General features: G+C 46.8%; 2 protein-coding genes across 2 annotated transcripts in view; one reads left to right on the top strand and one right to left on the bottom strand.

The window, feature by feature from the left end:
* Positions 1 to 1890, bottom strand: part of RUVBL1 (RuvB like AAA ATPase 1) — a 43605-nt gene extending 41715 nt beyond the window's left edge. The window contains exon 1 of the mRNA XM_077451723.1: positions 1590 to 1890. Coding sequence (XP_077307849.1) covers positions 1590 to 1730 — 141 coding nt within the window. The 5' untranslated portion in view covers positions 1731 to 1890. The remainder of the gene's footprint in view (positions 1 to 1589) is intronic.
* A 15255-nt stretch (positions 1891 to 17145) lies between these two features.
* Positions 17146 to 27382, top strand: part of EEFSEC (eukaryotic elongation factor, selenocysteine-tRNA specific) — a 247788-nt gene continuing 237551 nt past the window's right edge. The window contains exon 1 of the mRNA XM_077451722.1: positions 17146 to 17468. Coding sequence (XP_077307848.1) covers positions 17186 to 17468 — 283 coding nt within the window. The 5' untranslated portion in view covers positions 17146 to 17185. The remainder of the gene's footprint in view (positions 17469 to 27382) is intronic.

Below are 27382 nucleotides of genomic sequence, written 5' to 3'. Positions count from 1 at the left end.
TTGTGATTCTTGGCAGACTGCCCAGTTTTTCCTCTTCCTCGCTTATGGCTATGACTTCAGAAGAGCAGAGAGAATTCTTTGCACAGAAAGAATTGTGAAACACTTTAGTCAAAATCGCGATAAAGATTCTTGACGATTAATTGTGCAGCTCTAATGCATCCCACGCATTAAAGTGGTTGTAAACCCTTACAAACCACTTTGACCTACAGGTAAGCCTAGATTAAGGCTTAGGAGAGATTTACTAAAAGACAGTCACCGATGTCTACGGCGCATGCCCCATAGATAACGGCGATATGCTGCTGGTGGCGGCTCCCGTGCGCATGCGCGGGAGGGACGTCATCTTGGCTCTTGTGAATCACAGCGCCGGAGCAGCGAGACCCGGAAGTCACTCCAGGATACATGGCAGCGGTGAAGATGAAGACCGCTTCGGGGGCTTCGTTCTCAGGTAAGTTATTCATAATGAGCTAGTATGCATAGCATACTAGCTCATTATGCCTTTGCCTTGCAGGTTGCACGTCAGTGCCTTTAGTTCCTCTTTTAGGTGAAAAAACACCTGTCAGTGACCGTCCCCCCCGTTTTACTTACCTGAACCTTTGAATTTGACCAACGGAGACCCGGTGGGGTTGTCTCTGCCCGGGGTTCTTGGCTCTTGATTGAATAGATTGATAGCTGTGCAGCCATTGGCTCCCTCTGCTGTCAATCAAATCCAATGACGTGAGCGACGGGGCTGAGTCCTGCATTCGGCCTCTATGGACGTCGAATGCTGTACTTGGAAGCGTGCCCGCAAGGTAATCCCCTCGGGGAAGCGCTTTTCCGAGGGGGTTATCTGATGTGGGGAGGAGCCGCAGGGGGACCCCAGAGGAGGAGGTTCGGGGGCACTCTGTGCAAAATGAGCTGCACAGTGGAGGTAAGAATAACATGTTTTTTTTACCTTTAGGCCGGGTTCACACTGCTGCGGGGGAGATCCAGATGTGATTCGCACCGCAAATCACATCCGATCTCCGTAGCGATGCGAGTTCAGCCATACAGATAGTATGGCTGAATTCGCAGCGCTCCCGCAGCAAACTCGCACAGGACCCTTTTTTTGGTCCGCAACGGAATCGGATCGCATTGGGGGTTCACACCATGCGATCCGATTCCTGTGCGAGTCGGCAGATCGCACTGCGATATGCGGACGGATCTGGGGGTGTCATTAACATATCATTGACACTCCCAGCCGTCCGCATAGGGCAGTGTGAACTGCCGGCGGGAGTAATGCGATGCGGGAAAACGCCGCGGATTCGCGGCGTTCCCGCATCGCAGCGGTGTGAACCCGGCCTTACAATCACTAAAAAAATGGCCCTGTCATTAAGAAGGGGGGTAAATCCCTCCGGGACTGAAGTGGTTTATAAGCTGCTGCGCAAATATTCTGTAACCTACAATAATTGCAACAGCCACCATTTCATTCTCCAGGGCCTCTGCTTTCATTTTTGGGGGTTCTCTAGTCCCCATGTATGTGAGAAGAGTCAGGACTGCTCCGATTGGCTGTTCTAGTGGCTGAGCACAGTCTATAGTGGATGGAATCTCCATAGAGAAGGGCCTGCGCTCACCTCCCGGGCGTTCTCCTGTCCCACCAGCCCGGCGGCCGCCTGCTTGGCCATGCCGCTCTCATCCAGGCCCAGACCCTTCACATGGCTGTGTGCGGCGATACGCTGCGTCTTCGTGGTGCTCTTCACCTCCTCGATCTTCATGATGCCGGTGCTCGGGGGGGCTCTCGGTCTTCCTGCTGTCTCTCGGTTCTCCTCACTTCCTCTATGCGTACACCGGAGCGAGATTCCCGGGTTCCAAGGCGCCCTAGCATGCGGTTGCCAGAGCCTCCGTCATAGCCCGCCCACCCCGATGTCTGATTTGACAGAGGATGCTCTTTCTGCGCGCTGATTGGGCCGACCAAGTGTCAGTCTGTTTGGAGGCAGCGACTTCCGCTTGTGTTGCTGTAAGCATCTTTTGGCCTTAGCAACGAGGCCTGGGGGGCAAACAAAAGCCTGAGCTGTAGTGATGGGGGGAGGGGAGCTTATAGGAGGCAATACACAATAATTGTATATATTGTCCATCAGAAATAAATGTAAATAAAAGTTATAATGGCTTCAATAATCATCTACTGTTGTATTGTATCTCATGAGACTCACATGTCATTGACTATTTATTTATTATATATAGATATAGATATAGATAGATAGATATATATATATATATATATATATATATATATATATATATATATATATATATATATATTTATTTATTTATTTGGGTATAATAATAATGTATTTATAATAATAAAATATATAATTTATTTAATATTTATTTATTTTTATTTATTATATACATTTATTTATTTGGGTATAATAATAATAATTTAATTATAATAATAATAATAATAATAATAATATATATATATATATATATATATATATATATATATATATATATATATTATTATTATTATTATAAGTAAATTATTATTATACCCAAATAAATAAATATATAATAAATAAAGATAAAAAATATATATATATTTTTTTATTTAATATATATTTATTATATATATTTTTTTATTTGGGTATAATAATAATTTATTTATAATAATAATATTTATTTATATTTATTTATTTTTTGCCTATTTCATTTTTTTTTAACTAATTAAAGAAGAACTGCAGTCTGCTCACATAATTAGTAATAAAAACATCTTTGCCATTCCGAAGCTTCCCTCCAACCACTTTGCATATTATTTTGTAAATGCTGTGATTCTGTACTTGCTAAATATGCTGTCGAAATCTCTCTCCACTGAGTCTGGCCGCAACCATTTCAACTCTGACCAGCTTCCCTGTCCCTGCTGAAGAAAAGCATCCCCACAACATGATGCTGCCACCACCATGTTTCACAGTGGGGATGGTGTGTTCAAAGAGATGTGCAGTGTTAGTTTTCCGGCACATATAGTGGTTTGTTTTTACTCCAAAAAGTTCAATTTTGGTCTCATCTGACCAGATCACCTTCTTGCACATGGTTGCTGTGTCCCCCACATGTCTTCTTACAAACTGCAAACGGGACTTCCTTTGGCTTTCTTTCACCAATGTCTTTCTTCTTTCCACTCACATAAAGGGCAGATTTGTGGAGAGCACGACTAATAGTTGTCCTGTGGACAGATTCTCTTACCTGAGCTGTGGATCTCTGCAGCTCCTCCAGAGTTACTATGGGCCTCTTGGCTGCTTCTCTGATGAATACTCTCCTTACCCCGCCTGTCAGTTTAGGTGGACGGCCATGTCTTGGTAGGTTTGCAGTTGTGCCATACTCTTTCCATTTTTGGATGATGGACTGAACAGAGCTCCGTGAGATGTTCAAAGCTTGGGAGATTTTTTTTAGAACCTAACCCTGATTTAAACTTCTCCAAAACTTTGTCCTTGACCTGTCTGGTGTGTTCCTTGGCCTTCATGATGCTGTTTGTTCTCTAACAAACCTCAGAAGGCTTCACAGAACAGCTGTATTTATACTAAGATTAAATTACACACAGGTGGAATCTATGTGATTTCTGAAGGCAATTGGTTCCACTAGATTTTAGTTAGGGATATCCGAGTAAAGGGGGCTGAAAACAAATGTACGCCACACTTTTCACATACCTGTACCAACACAGGACCTTACACTGGTGCCAGCTGCCACTCCAGTACTGGAGTGCCTTCTCATCAACCCTCTATTTTCATTTTTGGAGCTTCTAAATCATCAACTATGAATGTAAATGGACAAACAAGACTATTGACTGTTCTTAGAAGAAGAAGACCCAACAAAAGGTCTGAGGAACCCTCTCGGGGACCAGATACGGCTGTACCAACACAGGTTCCAACACTGGTGGCGCCTCCACTCCAGTAACCTGGAGGGTCTTCCCATCAGCCCACCATTTTCATTTTTTGGAGCTTCGGAATCACCAACTATCAATGTAGCTAGACAAACAAGATAATTGGCTGTTCCAAGAAGAAGACTCAAAAAAAAGTCTGAGGAACCCTCCCAGGGACCAGGTATGGCTGTACCAACACAGGTCCCTACACTGATGGTGGCTGCCACTTCAGTAACCGGAGGGTCTTCCCATCTGCCCTCTACTTCCCTTTCTACAGCTTCTGAATCACCGAGTATCAAAGTAGTTGGACAAAGAAGACAATTGGCTTTTTCCTAGAAGAACACTCAACAAAAAGTCTGAGGAACCCTCCTAGGAACCAGGTAAGGCTGTACCAACACAAGTCCCTACACTAGTGGCGGCTGCCACTCCAGTAACCGGAGGGTCCTCCCATCAGGCCTCTATTTTTGTTTTTGGAGCTTCTGAATCACCATCAATGTAGCTGGACAAACAAGACAATTGGTTGTTCCAAGAAGAATACTCAACAAAAAGTCTGAGGAACCCTCCCAGGGACCAGGTACAGCTGTACCAACACAGGTCCCTACACTGGTGGCGTCTGCCACTCCAGTAAATGGGGTTCTCCCATCAGGACAAACAAGACAATTGGCTGTTCCTAGAAGACTCAACAAAAAGTCTAAAGAACCCTCCCAGGGACCAGGTACGGCTGTACCAACACAGGTCCCTAAACTGGTGGCGGCTGCCACTCCAGTAACCGGAGGGTCTTCCCATCAGCCCTCTATTTACCTTTCTGTAGCTTCTGCAGAATCTTTAAGGTTTGACAATACATCGCCCCCAAACATAATCACCTGTAAAAAAGTACCTGAGATGTTGGTGGTTAACAGCCTGCTAGGCACGCGGTGGGGGGGGGGGGGGACCGAACCAAGTCCTCCAAAATCTGTCTCATATCCAAAAGTTGCCAAGAGGGTAAATGTAGACATTAAGCTTTAAGGTTAATCAAAAATATCCCATTCAAAAGGGAAAGGTAGAACAAGGGGGAGTATGGAAGAGGGATAGAGGGAGGAAAAGGGGGGGGGGGAGGGAAAGGTTGGAGTAAGAAAGGGGTGAGGTTTGGGGGAACCCCCACACCCCTTCCTTACCCCCAACCTCCCCTCCCCCCTCCTTTCCTCCCTCTCTCCCTCTTCCATACTCCCCCTCCCCCTTGTTATACCTTTCCCTTTAGAATGTGATATTTTTGATTAACCTTAAAGCTTAATGTCTACATTTGGCAACTCTTGGATATGAGGCAGCTTTTGGAAGACTCTCTCTCCACAGTTACCCAGCTGTTCCTGATCTTGCTCGTCTGACCTGCCTACTTAAAACTATCCAGCTCACTTCATTTCTGCCTTCGCCTTGGTTATATCACAAGAAACCATCTCCTGCGTAAAGACTGGCTTGCTGACATCCCTTCTGGTTCCTTATCCTGTTTGCTGTTGCTCCACTTGGATCCCTGACTTCTGGCCTGGCTGATTACCCGATCTGGTTATTGATCTCTGGACTGGCTGACTACTCAATCTGGTTACTGGACTCTGGCTATGCTTTGACTACGCTTACTCTATTTACCTTTTTATTTTTTATTGATAAACAAGTGTGATTTAATTGTACTTCTGTCTGAGTCTGATTCATGGTTTCTGACACTCGGTTCGGTTCCCCATGGGGAGGTTGAAGGCCAGTGTGTTTTTGAGGCGTGTGTTGACCGGCAATGAGGGGAGGTTGAAGGCCGGTATGTTTTTGAGGAGTGTGTTGGACCAGCTATATGAGGAGGTTGAAGGTCGGTATGTCTTTGAGGCATGTGTTGGACCAGCTATATAGGGACGTTGAAGGCCGGTATGTTTTTGAGGCGTGTGTTGAACTGGCTATAAGGGGAGGTTGGAACTCTTTTTGTCTTCAGAGGCGGGAGGACTCTTTCCAGCTTTCTTTAGGCTTTTTCTGCTGTAGAAATGAGAACTCTTCCCACCAGTGAGGTCCTTCATGGAGAAGTCCTAGGTCTTACTCACACGGGGTGTATGAATCTGTACCCTGTGTGGGGGCTGAGTTAACCCCAAAAAGGACATCCATGAGAGTGCAGTTGCGCGGCCACACCCTGGGTGCGTTCGGGCTGTGCACCGGCACCCACACAGATGTCACATTGTGTACAGCCGCTGCAACCCAGTTGACAGTAATAGGACTGCCTACACGGGATGCTGGGAACAGCTGTGCATCCCGATTCTGGTAAACATGGCCCACCAATGGGGTACGGATTCATACCCCCTGTGTAAATATGGCCTAAGGGTGAATGGAATATTTAGCTCCCTTGTGTTGCTAATTAGGGGACCACCCTCGAGGTGTTCGGGGTGAGGGGAATGGGCCCTCAAGGTGTTCGGGGTGAGGGGGGATGGGCCCTCAAGGTGTTCTGGGTGAGGGGGGCGGGCTCTCGGGGTGATGGAGATGGGCTCTTGGGGATGGACCCTCAAGGTGTTCTGGGTGAGGACGGGCTCTCGGGGTGATGGAGATGGGCTCTCGGGGATGGGCCCTGAAGGTGTTCGGGGTGAGGGGGACGGGATCTCGGGGTGATGGAGATGGACTCACGGGGATGGGCCTCAAGGTGTTCGGGGTGAGGGGGACGAGATCTCGGGGTGATGGAGATGGGCTCCCGGGGATGGGCCCTCAAGGTGTTCGGGGTGAGGGGGACGGGCTCTCGGGGTGATGGAGATGGACTCTCGGGGATGGGCCCTCAAGGTGTTCGGAGTGAGGGGGATGGGCCCTCGGGGTGTTTGGTGTGAGGAGGATGGGCCCTCGGGGTGTTCGGGGTGAGCCCTCAGGCAGTGAGAGGGGGTGGGGCCGTCAAGGTGTTTGGGGTGAGGGGGATGGGCCTCGAGGTGTTTGGGGTGAGGGGAATGGGCCCTCAAGGTGTTCGGGGTGAGGGGGGATGGGCCTCAAGGTGTTCAAGATGAGGGGTGGGCCCTTGGGGTGTTGTGGATTGGGATAGTGGGCACCACGCTTGGCTAGGATGATGGCGGCCCGCAGTTTGGTTGAACGGTGTCATGTTTTTCTCTCACATGTTGCCCCTGCATGAATGGCTGCCACTGGTACCAGAAATGTTTGCCCAAGCACAGGTATGCTGCACAGGTATCCTGCAGTTCTCTGCTAGGCTCCAAAGCCCTGGCAGAGCTTTTTGCCACATCTGTGTACATGACAGGTGCTCAAAGATGGTGGCACAGGGGTAGGGTTGCCACTTTTTCTCTAAGCCAAACCTGAGCACTTTAGCGGTGCACAGCAAAAAAACTTTTTTTACTACACTATAGGCATGTAACAGACCTGGGAGACCTTTGGGCATAACAAAGAGAATAGTAATGCAGCGTGCACAGTTCACCCTGTGTCCGGGTTGCAGGTAGACTGAAACCCAAACACATAGTGCAAAACTCAAACTGTCCGGGTGAATCCTGGACAGGTGGCAACCCTACACAGGGGAGTAAGGGTGGTGCAACCATTTCAGGGGACTGAAGTTCAACCAATGACATCATCACTGGGTCCCTGTGCTTCTATAAAATGTTTCTGTTTTCAATGCATGCAACATTTTAGTCGCAGTAATGTCATCACCGTGTCTCCGTGCTTCTCTATGTAAAGCAGGCAGATCGTGCCTGGTGGGAGGGGTCGGCTGTACATGGCTTCCTGAAATCATCACCGCACTCGGCCTCAGTACTCCTCCCAGGAGCCCTCAGCCCTAAGAAGTGGGTTGAGTCTAGGGAGGAGTTATGCAAATATCAAAATGCCCTGGTAGGTAGATGTTATCTGGAGGAGTGGACCTTCCCAGGAAGGCTAAATTAGCATGCATATTGTCCTAGATAAAACCCACATGTGATGCTGAGCATCTGTGATTAAAAGAACTAAAATCCAATGAATGAAAGGGGCCAGGGACAATCAGGTTGGGGAGGAAAGGGCTAAATGATGCTGGAAGTCCTTCAGCCAGGAAATGAGGCGGGCTTTATCTGACTTGCTGATGCTTCCAATGCACAGTGTGAGAAGCTCACAGTGTACAGTTGATTTAGAGATAGACCCCTTTCACACTGGTGCCGCTGCAGCGGTTTAGCGCTGTTTAAAGCAGTTGTTAGACCCCTTTCACACCACACCGCCCATTGCGTCGGCGGTAAAATGCCGCTATTTTTAGCATTTGCGGCGCATTTCGGGCGCTAGCGGGGCGCTTTTACCCCCCGCTAGCGGCTGCGAAAGGGTTAAAACCGCCGGCAATATGCCGCAATAGCGGCATTTTGTCGGCGGTATTACAGCGCTGCCCCATTGATTTCCGGAGGAGCGGTAAACACACCGCTCCTTCACCGCTCCAAAGAAGCTGCTCGCAGGACTTTTTTCTGACGTCCTGCCAGCGCACCGCTGTAGTGTGAAAGCCCTCGGGGCTTTCACACTACATACAATGGTGCAGCTTCTTTAGGGCGGATTGCAGGTGCTATTTCTAACGCTATAGCGCCTGCAAAACGCCCTGGTGTGAAAGGGGTGTAAACCTTCAAGGTTTTTCACCTCAATGCATTCTATAAATTGAGGTGAAAAACCTCCTGTAATGCTGCAGCCTCTCCCCCCGTTTTACTTACCTGTACCCCCTCTCTATCTCGTCCCAAGGGGGGAGGGAACCACCAAAAGCTGGTGACTCGGGTCCTGATTGGATGGATTGATAGCAGAGCAGCCATTGGTTCCCGCTGTTGTCAATCAAATCCAATGACCTGGGCGCTGGGGGGGTGCCGAGTCATACATTCGGCTTCTATGAACGCTGAATGAATGACTCGGGAGCGCACCCACAAGGTAACCCCTGGGAGAGTTCTTCTCCCGGGGGGTTATCTAATGTGGGGAAAGCTGCTGAGGGACCCCAGAAGACCAGGTTCGGGGCCACTCTGTGCAAAACGAGCTGCACAGTGGGGGTAGGTATGATATGTTTGTTATTTAAAAAGAAAAAAAAAAACGCAGCTTTAGTGTCACTTTAGGCGGCGCGTTTTGGCCACTAGCCGGGCCCTTTTAACCCCCAAAGAAGGGGTTAAAAGCAGTGTTATATTTGTCAGCAAATTTCGATTTAGTTTTAGTCTTAGGACTAAAATGGCATTTTAGTTTTAGTCCATTATTAGTTTTCTGCAATTGTTTTAGTTTTAGTCGTATTTAGTCAACTAAATCTCAAGTACATTTTAGTCGTCTAAAATCGAATGGGTGTAATTCATTTGTAATGCATTAGTTAAAGCGGGAGTCAGCCGTTTTTTTTTTTAAAAAAGCCAGCAGGTACAAATACTGCAGCTGCTGACTTTTAAAATAATGACACTTACCCGCCCAGCGCGCCCGCGATGCCGGCACCCGAAGCCGATCTCTCGATCGTCTCTCGGGTGCTGCTGCCGCCAGGAATCAGGAAGTGGAGCCTTGTGGCTTGATTTCCCGGTTCCCTACTGCGCATGCGCGAGTCGCGCTGCGCAATAAGGATGGTCCCCGCTGTCTCTGGGATCTGTGTGTTTCCCAGCAGACACCGGGGGACCTTCGGAAAGGGGCGTGGATTCTGCGGAAAGGGGTGTACCTTCTGCAGAATCTACGCCGGAAGTGGGTGCAGATGCCTGTACTGTACAGGTACCTGCACCCCCCTCCCCCCTGAAAGGTGCCAATTGTGGCGCCGGAGGGGGGGAGGGTTCCAATGAGCGGAAGCTCCACTTTAGGGTGGACCTCCACTTTAACAAATCTCTACAATTTGCAAACTCAGTATATACTGCTGGAGTGAAAAATCAAATATGTTATTTATTATAACATTGAGGTATGAACATGCACTACAGACCAGTGTTAATTTTGAAGTCAAATTTCTATTTAGTTTTAGTCTTAGGCCGCGTACACACGGGCGGACTGTTCGCCCAACTTTGTCCGCTGAACAGTGTTTGGGCGGACAGTCCGCTCGTGTGTGGGCTTTCAGCGGACAGTTTCAGCGGACAGTTGGACGGACAAGGTTTTTCGGAATTTCCGAAAAACTGTCCGCTGAAACCTTGTTTGAGCGAACAGTCCGCCCGTGTGTAGGCTTGTTCGTCAAACAAAGTTGCGCGCATGCTCAGAAAGGATTTTCACGCCGAAAGCTATAATGCAGTGTATAGGACGTCGTATTTTTCGTCCCGTCGTACGTGCCGTTCACGTCATCGCGCACGGTTTCAGCAAACTGTTCGTCCGTCGTGTGTGGCCATGTCCGTCCATGCTAAGTTTGAGCGGACTGTTTGCCGAAACTGTTGGACGGACAAAGTTGGGCGAACAGTCCGCGCGTGTGTACGCGGCCTAAGTCTATTGACTAAAATGGCATTATAGTTTTAGTCCCATTTTAGTCTTTTGGCTTAAATGCCATTTTAGTTTTAGTTGTATTTTAGTAATTTCAGTTGTTTTAGTTTTAGTCATACTTTAGTCGACTAAAATAATATCTATTTAGTCTACTAGAATGTTTTAGTCGACAAAATTAACACTGGTTTAAAGCGCCCGTGTTGCGGCGCTTCCGAATCGCTTTTCAGGCGTTGCCCATTCATTTCAATGGGCAGGGTGTTTTGGGAGCGCTATCTACAGCGCTTCCAAACTGCCCCAAAGATGCAGCTTGCAGGACTTTTCCTAACGTCCCGAAAGCGCACGGCCCCAGTGTGAAACGTTAACTGAAACGAATGGGAGGCAGTTTTCAGACGCTTTACAGGCGCTATTTTGAGCGCTAAAGCGCCTGAAAACCGCCCCTGTATGGAAGGAGTCTAATGCCCTGTACACACGGTTGGACATTCCGACCACAAAATCCGTCTGATTTTTTCTGACAGATTTTGGCCGAAACTTGTGTTGCATACACGCGGTCGGACAAAGTTTTTGGAAAATCCAATCCTTCTGAACGAGGTGACGTCAAACACGTATGTCGGGACTATGTAGAGGCCAGTAGCCAATAGCTTTCATCTCGTAAATTAAATCTCAGCATGCGTGGCACTTTGTGCGTCGGAATTCTCTACAAATGGTCGGAAAAAGTCCGACCGGATTTTGTTGTCGGAAAATTTTAGATTCTGCTCTCAAACTTTTTCCGTCTGAATTTCCGACAGAGAAAGTCCAATAGAGCCCACACACGATCGGATTTTCCGACAACATATTCCGATCGGACCTTTTCCGTTGGAATTTCCGACCGTGTGTACGGGGCATTAGCGATTTCCATACAGGAGAGGATCCTGTACAACGCTGAAGGGAAGTCTTGCATTCCGATTAAAATTGACCCCATGTGACCTTAGACTATCTCTGCGCAGCCAATCAGATTCCAGCTGTGGTTTTCGGAGCGCAGGCAACGGACGAAAGATAATAAAATGCTAACTAAGCAAATCAATACAATAAATAATTAAATACGGAGGCGCACGTGACGAAACGTGTTCTCTTCCTCGGTCGGTTTTCCTGCGTCCTCATAAACCGTCTCCTTTCCCGCTCTCCCCGTCATGTGATCCCAGCGTGGGATTAGGGGGGAGGGGGGGCTCAGTTGTTTTTAAAGTGCAAAAATGGACAGATTTGCCCTGGCGCGCTCGAGTTCCACTCAACAATTTAAATATTGTTAAAGGGTGATGGATTTAAACTGTCAAGAGCGCTGTTTTCTTTGGAGTGCGTCCTCGCGTCTCGAACTCGGGAAAAGTGCGTGTGTGAGACCTGAACGTTTAACCCCACGCTTTTCCTGGCAGTATCACTTCCTAACTCCCCGAGTGTGATTATCCTCTGATTGCTGGAGGAATGAAAACAAAGCCTTGATGATAAAGGGAAATCGTTTTCACAGGTCGGCTTTACATCTCTCCTGGGTGAGACTTTCATGGGCTAAACATTTCCAACGTATCGCCGTCCCCGGGATCGGATTTCCACCAAGGAAAGGTCCGATCTGTGGACGTGGACCAAGGTCTTCGGTGATACTCCTGAGTAATGAATATTGCTTATTTAAGGGCAAACAATTCGACTTGGATGTCCTAATGCTTTTCACTTAGTCGTGTTCTGATGCTTTAAAGTTCACCTCGAGCCAAAAGTTTTTGGACGGAGTAGCGAATGTTTAAAGCTAAACTTCAAACACAAAAACCTTAATTAACCTCTTGCTTACTGGGCACTTAAACTCCACTCCTGCCCAGGCCAATTTTCAGCTTTCAGCGCTGATGCATTTTGAATGACAATTGCGCGGTCATGCTACACTGTACCCAAATTAAATTTTTATCATATTTTCCCACAAATAGAGCTTTCTTTTGGTGGTATTTGATGACCTCTGCGGTTTTTATTTTTTTGTAAAAATTTTTTAAAAAGACAGAATTTTTAAATATTTTTTTATAAAATTTTGCAAACAGGTAATTTTTCTCCTTCATTGATGTACGCTGATGAGGCGGGACTGATAGGTGGCAGTGATGGGCACTGAGGGGTGGCAGTGATGGGCACTGATGGGTGTCAATAATTGGCACTGATCGATTACACTGATAGGCAGCACTGCTAGGTGGCACTGATTGACACCACTAGTGGGCATTGATAGGTGGCACTTGTGGGCATTGATAGGTGGTAATCATGGGCATTTATAGGTGGCACTGGTGAGCACTGGCAGGGCCATCTTTAACACTGATTGGACCCTGGACAAAACTTTCCTTGGGGCTCCCCCCCATGCAGTTTCACTCTCCACCTGCTCTGAGACATACAATAAATAGCAGCTAGACTCAAAATCAGTTTACTGAATCAGATCAGGCAGCTATTGCGTTTGGTTGCCAGAGGTTGCAGTGTATCATTACAGCTCACTGACTGGTTGCTAGAGGTTACAGCACACATTACAGCTCACTGATTAGTTACTAGAGGTTATAGCACATGATTTCTGCCTGTTGATTGGTTGCTAGAGATTACTGTGGATATGGCCTCAGGGGGGCATGATATACATATCAATGCTGCCGATATTTACATATGAATGCCGGTTATTTACATGTAAACACAGGGTCTGCATGCGAGTCATCTGTACACAACAATAGGGCAGAGCTGGGCTGCATTAGTAGCAGCACTTCACACTGGGATATTGGGACACAGCACTGGACTAAAACCTCAAGGGACAAGGGAATTTAAACCAGGATAGTTGACAAGTATGAGGCAGCTGCTTTGGGCCCCACAACAATGACAGCTGCCCCTTTTGCCCTGCCTTAAATATGGCCCTGGGTACTGGTGGGCACAGATGAGGCATAATTGCTTCTTCCTCTTCGGGACTGATGTCCCTTGCAGATAAGCCGGGGATCAGCTTTTTTTTCTCCTCATGCTGTCAGCGTAAGGAGAAAAAAAAAAAGAATTACTGAGCTTGCTTGCTTGTTTACATCATGTGATCAGCTGTCATTGGTCGGCAGGTGAATAAAGGTGAAATATTGCAGCAAAAGCTGTTTTAAAAAAAAATGATATCTTTTAACCACTTCCGGACCGCCGCATGCCGATATACATCCTCACTTTGAAGGGGGATATCGTTGTTATGGCAGCAGCTAGCTACCATAACCCCCGGTATCCTTTTGTTCGCTTCAAGATAAAAGTGGTCTCTGCAGTGGATTTGCTGTGAGATCCCTTTTATTGGCGGCGGGAGAGGGCCCGCCACTCCCACCGCGTTCCGGTGCCCTCTGCACTCTTACCAGAGCCGTCGGCAGTGGCGGAGGCGATCGCGTCCTTCTGCCGGCTGGGCATGGAGACAAGTGAGGGGAAGATGCCCACCCCCACCCATCTCTGTGACATTGCAAACGTCAAAGCGTCACTTCCGCCCATAGCTTTTAAAGGGCCATTTTGTTTTAATTATTTTTTTAAATGACAAATGTTTTTTTTCTTTTATTGCATTTTAGTGTAAATATGAGATGTGAGGTCTTTTTGACCCCAGATCTCATATTTAAGAGGTTATTTTTGGCTGGAGTTCTGCTTTAAAGAGAAAGGCTGACTGTAAAACATATCAGTCTCCAGAAATATTACGTTTTGTTTACAATAATAACTCAAAATGAGTAGTCACTGAAAATCCACTGGAGAGGTCTTTGCAGTTCATAAAATTGGAAATATCTCTGACATGATCTGAGCCTGACGTCCGGGGAGTTCTCGGATTACTCCATGGCCGTGTTACAGGAAATGCGCGTGGAATTCGAATTTCATATTATGGAAACAATTGTTGTCCGTTTTATAGATGACTTAGGAATGTTTATCATTACAACAAAAAGGTCGGATTTCAGCAAAAACATCCTAGCGTGAGATTTGCGTTTTGACACGTGTGCGACACAAAGGTCGCATGAGAAGGTGCATTCTGGGCAAAAAGGAAAACTTGAAATTGTATGTGAACCCTGAGGGTGCCGTGCGTCACTGCGATGTGTGCGTCACTGCGATGTGTGTGCGTTACTGCGATGTGTGCATCACTGCGATGTGTGCATCTCTGCGATGTGTGCGTCACTGCGATGTGTACATTACTGCGATGAGTGCGTTACTGCAATGTGTACATTACTGCGATGTGTGCGTTACTGCGATGTGTGCATTACTGCGATGTGTACATTACTGCGATGTGTGCGTTACTGCGATGTGTACATTACTGGGATGTGTGCGTTACTGCGATGTGTATATTACTGCGATGTGTGTGTTACTGCACTGTGTATATTACTGCGATGTGTGCATTACTGCGATGTGTACATTACTGCGATGTGTGCGTTACTGCGATGTGTGCATTACTGCGATGTGTACATTACTGCGATGTGTGCGTTACTGCGATGTGTGAGTTACTGGGATGTGTGCGTTACTGCGATGTGTATATTACTGCGATGTGTGTGTTACTGCGCTGTGTATATTACTGCGATGTGTGCATTACTGCGATGTGTACATTACTGCGATGTGTGCGTTACTGCGATGTGTACATTACTGGGATGTGTGCGTTACTGCGATGTGTATATATCTGCGATGTGTGCGTTACTGCGCTGTGTATATTACTGCGATGTGTGCGTTACTGCGATGTGTGCGTTACTGCGATGTGTGCGTTACTGCGATGTGTGCGTTACTGTAATGTGTATATTACTGCGATGTGTGCGTTACTGCAATGTGTGCGTTACTGCGATGTGTACATTACTGCGATGTGTATATTACTGCGATGTGTACATTACTGCAATGTGTACATTGCTGCGATGTGTACATTGCTGCGATGTGTACATTGCTGCGATGTGTACATTGCTGCGATGTGTGCGTTACTGCGATGTGTATGCATTACTGCAATGCACGGTAAAGGTATCCAAACTGCGGCCCAGAGGCCGGATATGGTCCTTTGCTTGCTTTTATCCGGCCTTTGGGGGATTATTCCCCCCACTGTTGCTGACTAACACCAATAATGGGGGACTAATCTGCCATTGACACCAATTACGGGGCACTATTCCTCCCATTGATACTAACGATGGGGCACTAATCTCCCACTGACACCAATGATGGGGCACCAAACTCCCATTGATACCAATGATGGGGCACTATTCCTCCCATTGATACCAGCGATGGGGCACTATTCCTCCCACTGACACTAATGATGGGGCACTAATCTCCCATTGACACCAATGATGGTTCACTATTCCTCCCATTGATACTAATGATGGGGCCCTAATCTCCCATTGACACCAATGACGGGGCACTAATCTTCCATTGACACCAATGATGGGACACTATTCCTCCCATTGATACTAACGAAGGGGCACTAATCTCCCATTGACACCAATTATGGGTGTTCCTCCCATTGATACTAACGATGGGGCACTATTCCTGCCATTGACACCAATGATGGGGCACTGTTCCTCCCTTTGATACTAATGATGGGGTACTAATCTCCCATTGACACCAATGATGGGGCACTATTCCTCCCATGAAAACCAAAGATGGGGCACTATTACTCCCTCTAATACCAATCATGAGTCATTGTTTACTCCTGCTGATGCCCGAACATTTTCTTCTCCCACTTGCCACAGTGCAGCCCCCCTAAAGTTTAAGGACAGTAAACTGGCCCTTTGTTTAGAGACCCCTGTACTAGAATAATAGGCAAGGGGTTGTCAAACAACTGGCATGAGGGCTGGGCACTGTCCTAGGGGGACATGTACTAAGGAAAAAAAAATCTTAGCTGAGGATTTGGTATACATGTTAATGAGGAACCCCATGCAGCATTTTTGTTTGGTATATTGCAGACAACATTTTTGGTTGCTAGGATGTAGGCAGCTAGGCCATTGTTACTTGCTATGGTGCTGGCTGCTGCACAGTATCACTGGATGCGAGGGTGCAGGTGGCTGTATCGTACAGAGTCATTGGTTGTGATGTGCAGGAAGTGCCAGCGTCTTAGCAACCAGCTTAGTGATAGTAGGAAGGTCTTACAGTATTATTGGCACAGGTGGCCCATAGCATCATTGGTTGGTAGGATGTAGGTGGGCCTTAGTCCTGGGTTCATACAGGGGCGACGCGACTTGCAGCGCGACTCACAGAGGCGATCTGCACACGACTTCAGCGGCGACTTGCAAAATGACTTCTGTATAGAAGTCAATGCAAGTCGACTGAAGTCACCCCAAAAATAGTACAGGAACCTTTTTCTAAGTCGGAGCGACTCAAGTCGCTCCTATTAGAACGGTTCCATAGTACAGAACGGAGCGCGACTTGTCAGGTGGCTAAGTCGCCTTACAGCATCATTGGTTGCTAGGATATAGGTGGGCCTTACAGCATCATTGGTTGCTAGGATGTAGGTGGGCCTTACAGTATCATTGGTTGCTAGGATGTAGGTGGGCCTTACAGCATCATTGGTTGCTAAGACGCAGGTGGATGGACTGTGCCGCATCATTGGTTGTTATGCTGCAGGCAGCGCCAGCGTCCTAGCAATGAGCCCAGTATGGCTTCCCCGTGTATAGGACAACGTTACTGAGCTGTGGTGAGGACGGAGTGTTTGGTAAGGACATTCCGGCCTCATTGCTGCCCCTCACCCCATGATTGCCACCTAGGGCAGTTGCCCCATTTTCCTTCTCCGGCAGCACACCCCCTTTTGTGAACAAAGTCTCCTTAATGGGGTAACATAAAAAACAGAAATGTTAATTCTTTCTCATTATTTTCAAAAACAAAGTGTCTGGAGTCAGCCTTACATTAAAATAATAGATTTAACCAGCCTGTGATGAACTGAGTGTGGGAAATTCTCCTTTACACTAAGCGGAACCAATATTCATCTCTACTGTACCTGGGGGGGAGGGGATAAGCAGCGCACAACGCGGAAGTGCCCTGCAACCACGCTGAAACGCATTGCTGCTTCTCATGGCTTCTGCTGAGGGGGAGACCCTAAACTTCAATGTCGGGGTGCTCGGCCACATCGACAGCGGGAAGACGTCGCTGGCCAAGGCGCTGAGCACCACCTCCTCCACCGCCGCCTTCGATAAGAACCCTCAGAGCCGGGAGAGGGGCATCACCCTGGACCTGGGCTTCTCCTCCTTCACCGTGCCCGTCCCCGAACACCTGACACACACCGGATACTGCCGCCTACAGTTCACCCTGGTGGACTGCCCGGGACATGCCTCCCTCATCAGGACCATCATAGGAGGTGAGTGCACCCTGCTGGAGGGGGGAGGGAGGGCAGCATGGTCTGATGGAGGACCACAAGTCCCAGCATGGCCTGATAGGGGACCAGGGGACCCAGCATGGCCTGATAGGGGACCACACAGGACCCAGCGTGGCCTGATAGGGGACCACACAGGACCCAGCGTGGCCTGATAGGGGACCACACAGGACCCAGCGTGGCCTGATAGGGGACCACACAGGACCCAGCGTGGCCTGATAGGGGACAACACAGGACCCAGCGTGGCCTGATAGGGGACCACACACGACCCAACGTGGCCTGATAGGGGACCAGGGAACCCAGCGTGGTCTCAAAAAGCACTGTGAGACCCAATGTAGTTCAAAAGAGCACCACATGATCCACTATGGTCCAACAGAGCACCACGGGACCCAGCGAGGTCTGAAAGAGAGCCACGGGACCCAGCGAGGTCTGAAAGAGAGCCACGGGACCCAGCGAGGTCTGAAAGAGAGCCACAGGACCCAGCGAGGTCTCAGAGTGCCACGGAACCCATTGTGGTCTGAAAGAGTTCCATGGGATCCAACGGGGGTCTGAAAGAGTGTCACGGGACCCACAGAGGTCAGAAAGAGCGCCACGAGACCCAGCGAAGTCCGAAAGAGTGCCACGGGTCCAAAAAAGCACAGTGGGACCCTACGTGCTCCAGAAGAGCACAGTGGGACCCATCGTGATCCAAAAAAGCACAGTGGGACCCAGCATGGTCCAAAAGAGAACCACTGGGCCCAGTATGATCCAGAGGAGTGCCATGAGACCTACGAGGTCTGAAAGAGCACCATGCAACCCATTGTGGTCCGAAAGAGCACCGCAGGACCCAACATGATCCAAAAGAGCACCGCAGGCAACATAGTCCAAAAGAACACCATGAGTGGAATACTGTCTCAGCATTTATAGCGGATCTCACTTGCAATCTGATTGATCTCCCTCCTGCCATGGCTCTTCTAGGAATAAACCTTGACATATACCCTATAAAATATATATATATATATATATATATATATATAACAATAGTAGCCCATACACTTATAGCAGCCAGAATCACAATTTCCAGTCTTTGGAAATCCTCCCGAGGTTCCGAACTTATCCGAGGTTATTGCTAGATTGAATATTCAGACACAATATGAATTAATGCTGGCATATACAAACTTCTCTACAACTAATTAAAAAAAAATGGCAAGCTTGGATGGACCACCATAGAGCTTCTAATTATCTAGAAAACTGTAAATTGTAAGTCTATTGTTACCTACCTCAAATTGTAGTTAAGTAGAAATTGCATCTTCTATAATGCAAATAACAGCAGGTTGACTGGTATACGCCTACAGTTTGATCCCAACTGGGGCAGGCGAGACCCGCTAACTTGAATTTGATATACTTAAATCTTTTGTTAACTACCGAAAGATATTCGTATTTATATAACATATGTTAATGAGGAAATATGTGTTGTGTAAATGACTGTCTCGAACAATTGCTCTTTTTGTTAAAAACTAATTCTAAATAAAAACGTTAAAAAATGCGTTATCCAAAAGAGCGCCACAAGACCCACGGAGGTCTGAAAGAGCACCCCGGGACCCAACATGTTCCTAAAGAGCACCACGGGACCCACAGCAATTCAAAAGAGCTCCGCGGGACCCGCCATGGTCTGAAAGAGCTCCGCGGGACCCGCCATGGTCTGAAAGAGCTCCGCGGGACCCGCCATGGTCTGAAAGAGCGCCGCGGGACCCGCCATGGTCTGAAAGAGCTTCGCGGGACCCGCCATGGTCTGAAAGAGCTCCGCGGGACCCGCCATGGTCTGAAAGAGCTCCGCGGGACCCGCCATGGTCTGAAAGAGCTCCGCGGGACCCGCCATGGTCTGAAAGAGCTCCGCGGGACCCGCCATGGTCTGAAAGAGCGCCGCGGGACCCGCCATGGTCTGAAAGAGCGCCGCGGGACCCGCCATGGTCTGAAAGAGCGCCGCGGGACCCGCCATGGTCTGAAAGAGTGCCACGTGGTCTCCTCATCGGCTCTGGTGCGAATTGTACAGGAGCCCTGTGCGTCTTTTGGTCCATTTCAGGTCTGAATTCAGACCAAAATTTGTGCTGAAATCAGACCTGAAACAGTAAATGGAGATGCACAGGGCTCCTGCTGTGAGCCTCTGCGTGTTCCAGTGTGAACCCGGCCTCAGTGCCACAAAAGTGTCCGAATGTGCAGTATTGCAGTCTCACTAAAAGTTGCTGATTGCCATCATTACTAGAAAAAAAATTAAATCTATCTCATAGTTTGTAGACGCTGTAACTTTTGTGCAAAATAATCTATATACATATTGGCCTAAATTGATGAAGAAATTCAATATATTTTTTTTTTTTAATTTTTTTTTATTGGATATGTTTTATAGCAGAATGTAAAAAATATTGTTCAAAATTGTCGTTTTTTTTTTTTTTTGTTGTTGGTGCCAAAAAACACAGAGGTGATCAAATTCCACCAGAAGAAAGATCTATTTTGTGGGGGGAAAAAAAAAAACATACCTTTTTGTTTAAGTACAGCGTTGCACCATCGTCACAATTTTTTAAGTTAAAGTAACGCAGTGCTGTATCGCAAAAACGGCCCGGTCATGAAGGGGGTGGTAAATTTACTGTTGGTCGAATGGTTAATCCCGCTTTAAGTTACAATATGGCTTGTGTCACAATTGTATATGTTTTATTATTAATAATAATAAATAATAATAATATATATATAATTTTTTATTTTTTTTGCGATATTTTTTTTCCCATGAATATGGAGTTACCCTTTAAGGATGACTAATATATATATATATATATATATATATATATTATTATTGATAATGGGTGGAGCTTTATAATTGAACTCCTGCAGACTTGCAAAGTTCTTAAAACCTCCACGTTAAGGACTTGGTCCGTTATGCCATAACTCATCTTTTAATAATGCCGTGTTTTTATTGACATTTTTTTTTTTTTCTGACACCAAGTTGTAGCAGAGATGCGAATTTGGCTACTAACTGGCAACTTGCTGCCGTCCCATGTCAAATATATTTTTTATTTTTTTTCCCACGGAAATAAAATGCGCCCACACGATGAGACAATGGGCCATTCTCCGGAGCAGCCCGTCTCTCCTGAGTGGGTGCAGGTCACAGTGACACATCAATGGGACCTTCTTGCTTGCTGGTTCTCTTCTTTGTTTTTTCCTGCATGTGATTGAATTTAATCAGTTTCAGCCATCTTATTTTGTCATTATTTTTAGTTTGTTCTTTCTGCCAGCGTCGGTTTAAATCGTTTGGGACTGGGGCTGGACGGGTGGCATGCAACGTTGGCGCTCCCTAGCCTGCCTGACTCTTTGTCTACTAGATTAATTATAGAGGCCTTAAAGGGAAAGCTGTTATTGCTTGCATTAATGTCATTTTTAAAGCAGACCTCTGTGACAAGAAAATATTGTCTATATACTGTGGGGAAATGATTATTTGATCCCCTGCAGGTTTTATAAGTTTGCCCACTTACAAAGAAATGAAGGGTCTATCATTTTTATCCTAGGTGTATTTTAAATGATAGAGAATATCAACTGCAAATCCAGAAAAACACACAATCCAAATGTTATAAATTAAGTTGCAGTTCAGTGAGTAAAATAAGTATTTGATCCCCAAGCAAAACATGACTTAGTACTCGGTGGAGAAACCCTTGTTGGCAATCACAGAGGTAAGATGTTTCTTATAGTTGGTGACCAGGTTTGCGGACATCTCAGGAGGGAGCATCATGTTTCCACCTCCATGCTTGACTCTCGTGATTGTGTTCTTTGGGTCTTAGCATTTTTCTTCCTCCGTTATGCTTTGGGGCTGTTTCTCTGCTAAAGGTACAGGCCGACTTTGCCGTGTTGACGGGCCATGTATTGTTAAGTAAGAAATTGCGAGCGCAGGGGTCGGCTGTAAGGAAGGAGCGAGCGTGGGGGGTCATCAGTAAGGGAGGGTGGGGGGTCATCAGTAAGGAAGGGCGGGGGGTCATCAGTAAGGAAGGGCGGGGGGTCATCAGTAAGGAAGGGCGGGGGGTCGGCGGTAAGGAAGGGCGGGGGGTCGGCGGTAAGGAAGGGCGGGGGGTCGGCGGTAAGGAAGGGCGGGGGGTCGGCGGTAAGGAAGGGCGGGGGGTCGGGCGGGGGTCGGCAGTAATGAAGGTGCGAACGCGGGGGATCGGCAGTAATGAAGGACGAGCATGGGGGGGGAGGTCAGGGCATTAAGGAAGGGCGAGCGCGGAGGTCGGCAGTAAGGAAAGGCGAGCGCGGGGGTCAGGAGGTAAGGAGGGACGGATGCGGGGGGTCGGCAGCTAAGGTGGGCCGAATGCAAAAGTCAGTAGTACATTACACATGGCTGTGATCAACCGGTTGCTAACCCCGCACTTTATATATAATCTTAAAGCAGGATAAAACATAAGGGACAGGAACACTTACACTTACGGCAGACTTGGCACTTAGTCTGCCTTCCTCCAGTAATGACAAGACTGCACTCTCTGCCTGTCTTTGCCAGCTTCTCCTGTTCTTTAGGACCATTTTTTATTTTTATTTTTTATTGGCCATTGGGGATTCAGTACTGACGTAGCTCTCATGCCTTGTGCTGGAGTTGCATTATTCAGTGCTTGACCTCTTTCTTACAGATGCCGAGAATGTATGCTATGCTGCACACAAAAAAGATATATAATATATTTTTTTAAGCAGATACATAGGTCTCTCTTACCAAATTCTCTACCTCCTAGCGACGCATTTTACCCTCGACCTAACTATTCTGAGGACGCCCTGAGACGAAGACGTAATGACAAAACGCGTCAGCGTGTGACCTTTACGGCGACCGGAAGTGACGTTTTGCATGTCACCACCAGGAAGAGACAACTACGATTAATCAGCTTTCGCTGATCTAACTGATATTTGGTTTGCCCTCACTTCAACGGATTGATGAAAACGTTTTCTATTTTATATGCTTACTGATGTTTTAATGTTTGTAAGTGCATTTTTAAGGAGGTTGGGGTTGCAATAAATGCTAAAACAGGATCACGCTATGTGGAGTTTCTCTTCCTATGTTCCACTACCCATGGAGTGATTTGCAGCTCTAAACTATGCCTGTTCTCTGGTTGACATCCCTTCGAGTTACTCAAGGCTTGCGTTCTATCAATTTCTGGTGCGTTTGAACCCCTGTGGGAGTGTGAAACACGCGGTGTGGAGCTTGGTGTTTGGTGCGCACTGATTAACATCTACTAGGATCACCACCTGCTTTCAGAACTTGGTTGGTTGGAAGCACTTACACCAGCGACTTCCCCCTGCTCAACGGCAGCCTCCCTTTCTCCTGCTCTGCATCATCGGTGGCTTCCCCCCTGCCTGGTGGCCTCCTGTTCTCCTGCTCTCAATGGCTTCGGCTTATGTCCCCACCCCCCCTCCCTTGGCGGCCAATCCGGAGTCTTCTATTTTCGGCCAATCGGAAAACTGGTCTCACACCCGCTTCTGATTGGTCGGATTGAGAATCAGTATTTCAACAGCGAATGAATGTTCATTCGCTGTTGTAACACACCTGGGTGGGTTCCAGGTTGCATGCTCTGTGCCCCAAGCCTACCCTATTTTGAAGCCTATTAGAGCCTCTGGCTCTAATCACGTGCTCCAAAAAAAAAAAAATCCCTCCACCGCTGTAATTCATGTGCCCGGTGACCCGAAAGGGGCCAGACGCATTAATATGGGGGTGGCTGCGGTGGCAATGGATAGATTCATGCTATGCATGAATCTATCCCCATATAGAGGGGGGCATGGAGAGAGGGGAAGGCGCCCCCTAATGGACGAGTCGCCACTGTTCTCATATGAATGCTGGTCACAATTAATAATTGACAAGAGCGCTGCTACAGTACTGGATGTTACACAAGACCTGTGTCCTTGGATTCGATTTTTTTTTTTTTTTTTTTTTTTTTTTTTACTATAAGTTTATTTCGTGTTAATGTATGTTCTTTTAGCTAAATCTGGAGTTCCCCTTTAACCATGGCCAAATTAAATGGCGTTTGGCCTACACCGTAACCAATATTTGATGCTGATATCTGAGGGAATCCATTGAAAATGTATGCCAATTCAGCTTTTTTTTAAAAATTTTTTTCATTTTTTCTTTTTTTTTTTTATTGCAAGTCTCCAGTGATCTTGGCTCTATAAATCCAGTAATGTCTCTGTAGTCGCTGCCTGCAAGAAATTAAGATTTAAATGGAATAAAGGACAACTGAATCAATGGCCCCCGTGATTTAATTTCTCATATCTCCTGCGCTGTGCAGAATCGCCGTCTGGCTGTTCACCGGCAAGGCTACTTCTTGGCCGACGATCACAGGGTCTCTTGATTAGAGCATATGTCTCGGGGTAACTTAATTTATCTGAGTTTTTGTTGTGCACAAGTCATGTTTGCCTGTAGGCCGGATGTCTGGGCTCTCCTGTCTCTGTCAGAAATTACTTTTTTTTTTCTTTTAAGATCCCTTTTTATTTTTTTTTTAAAGATTTTTTGATACATTTTGAGAAATATTACCTTTTCTGCAAATAAACTGGCTTCAATGTGTGTGTGTGTGTGTGTGTGTGTGTGTGTGTGTGTGTATGTGTGTGTATATGTATATATATATATATATATATATATATATATATATATATATATATATATATATATATATACGCATGCATGCATGCATGCATGCATGCATACATACATATTGAAGCCAGTTTATATATATATATATATATATATATATATATATTGAAGCCAGTTTATTTGCAGAAAAGGTAATATTTCTCAAAATGTATCAAAAAATCTTTAAAAAAAAAATAAAAAATTTAAAGGGATCTTAAAAAATATAACTTTTTTTTTTTTTTTTAAATACAGTGGTCATTCTGCAATGTTAAACCCCCACTTCAGCAGAAAAAAAAAATTACCCTTGCAATAGCGCCCCCTACACTGCAAGAGTTAAATGCTCGTTTAATGCACACTGGACCTTTTTATAACTCTGCTGTTCGGGGCGTTCAGGGTTGCTATTAGAAACTAAGGGGCCCCATACAGCCAACCTAACAGCCCCCCCCCACCAAATAAGCACAATATACTATGCTTCAGTTATGGATGCACACAGTGATTGATCAGTACGGATCGTTCTGTTTTTTCAGGAAAGGAAAAGGCCGGTAAATATGAGATATTTACCGGACTCCCCCCACACTCTCCATCCTGAAGGATCTTATTTTGTGCTTGCAGCTTCCGGCAGGAAGGAGAGGACTGAGACAAGCAATTACCCCCTACACTGCAAGGGTTAAATGCTTGTCAGTGGGTGAAGGAATAAGGCCTCATGCACACTGGACATTTTATAACCAGGCTGTTAGACGCGTCCAGGGCTGCTGTTTGAAACCACAGGGCCCCATAAAGCCAACCCGACAGGGTCCCCCCCCCCCCCTCCCCAAACAAGCACAATTTACGATGCTTTAGTTATGAATGAACACAGTGAGTGATTGGTAATGATCACTCATTGTGTTCATTCGGGAAAGGAAAAGGTCGGTAAATGTGATATATTTATTGGACACCCCACTCTCCATCCTGAAGGATCTTATTATTGTGTTCATTCAGGAAAGGAAAAGGCCAGTAAATATGAGATATTTACTGGACCCTCCCCTCCCCCCCCACACTCTCCATTTTATTTTGTGCTTGCAGCTGCTGGCGGGAAGGAGAGGAGGGAATAAGGCAGTTGCCCCCTGTGACAGACTCACCGGTATGATATATTTACCTGACGACACCTGTCCACAGAATCTCTTCCATTCAAAGCCACCAAAATGGGCAAGACCAAAGAGCCATCAAAGGACATCAGGGACAAGGTTGTAGACCTGCACAAGGCTGGAATGGGCTACAAGACCATCAGCAAGAAGCTTGGTGAGAAGGAGACAACTGTTGGAGCGATTATTCGCAAATGGGGAAAAAATACAAAATAACCATCAATCGCCCACGGTCTGGAGATTTCGTCTCATGGGGTGAGGATGATCATGAGAAAAGTGAGGGATCAGCCCAGAACTAGACGGGAGGAGCTTGTGAATGATCTCAAGGCAGTTGGGACCACAGTCACCAAACAAATCATTGGTAACACAACAATCCGCCATTGGTTGAAATCCTTCAACGCCTGCAAGGTCCTCCTCCTCAAGAAGGCACATGTACAGGCCAGTCTGAAGTTTGCCAATCAACATCTAAATGATTCAGAGAAGGAATGGGAGAAAGTTCTGTGGTCAGGTGAGGCCAAAATTGAGCGCTTTGGCATTAACACGACTCGCCCTGTTTAGAGGAAGAAAATTGCTGACTATGACCCTAAAAACACCACCCCTACAGTCAAGCACGGAGGTGGAAACCTTATGCTTTGGGGCTGTTTCTCTGCTAAAGGTACAGGCCGACTTTGCCACATTGAGGGGCCAATGGGCGGGGCCATGTATTGCAAAATCTTGGATGAGAACCTTCTGCCCTCGGCCAGAACACTGAAGATGGGTCATGGATGGGTCTTCCAGCATGACAATGACCCAAAACATACGGCCAAGGCAGCAAAGGATTGGCTCAAGAAGAAGCACATTAAGGTCAGGGAGTGGTCTAGCCAGCCTCCAGACCTTCATCCTATAGAAAATTTATGGAGGGAGCGGAAACTTCGAGTTGCCAAGAGACAGCCAGGAAACCTTAAGGCAGGGATCATCAAACTACGGCCCTCCAGCTGTTGCAAAACTACACATCCCATGAGGCATTGTGCAGCTCTGACATTCACAGACATGACTAGGCATGATGGGAATTGTAGTTCCTGAACAACTGGATGATGGGAATTGTAGTTCCTGAACAACTGGAGGGCCGTAGTTTGAAGACCCATGCCTTAAGGATTTAGAGAAGATCTGTAAAGAAGAGAGGACCAAAATCCCTCCTGAGATGTGTGCAAACCTGGTCACCAACTACAAGAAACGTCTGACCTCTGTGATTGCCAACAAGGGTTTCTCCACCAAGTACTAAGGCCGCGTACACACGGGCGGACTGTTCGCCCAACTTTGTTCGTCAAACAATCCGACAAACAGTCCACTCAAAATTTGCATGAACGGACTTGACCACACACGAAGAACGAACAGTCCGCTGAAAACGTGCGCAATGACGTGAACAGCACGTACGACGGGACGAGAAATACGACGTCCAATACACTGCAATGCAACCATTGCCGTGTAAATCCTTTCTGAGCATGCGCGAAACTTAGTTTGACGAACAAGCCTACACACGAGCGGACTGTCCGCTGAAACTTGGTTTCAGCGGACAGTCTTACGGAAATTCCGAAAAACTTTGTTCGTCAGACTGTCCGCTGAAACTGTCCGCTGAAGCCCACACACGAGCGGACTGTCCGCTGAAACACTGTTCAGCGGACAAAGTTGGGCGAACAGTCCGCCCGTGTGTACGCGGCCTTAGTCATGTTTTGCTTGGAGATCAAATACTTATTTTACTCACTGAACTGCAACTCAATTTATAACATTTGTATCGTGTGTTTTATTTTTTATTTTTTTCTGGATTTTTGGTTGATATTCTGTCTCCATCATTTAAAATAGCCTTATGATAAAAACGATAGACCCTTCATTTCTTTGTAAGTGGGCAAACTTACAAAGTTTGCAGGCGATCAAATAATTGTTTTCCCAACTGCATGTAGCTAAATGAAACTGGCAACCAGATGTCATCCACAAATATGAATCCTTTTTACATGGCGGGTATACAACACAGGAAGGTGAACAACGTTAGCTGGTGACAGCCAGTGCTCAGAGTAGAGGGGACAACTGAGTGATGTCCAATAGCAAAAACGGGAAGTGAGAGGTGATCCCTCCAAAGTGAGGAAATCCCTGACTGTCACCAGAACTAGTGTCCCCATTGG

This window comes from Lithobates pipiens, unplaced genomic scaffold (assembly GCF_037356315.1).
Source record: "Lithobates pipiens isolate NorthernLeopardFrog02 unplaced genomic scaffold, aLitPip1_a1.2 Scaffold_23, whole genome shotgun sequence".
Lineage (NCBI taxonomy): Eukaryota > Metazoa > Chordata > Amphibia > Anura > Ranidae > Lithobates > Lithobates pipiens.
Note: the sequence above shows the minus strand (reverse complement) of the source record. Positions and strands in the feature narration are given on the sequence as shown.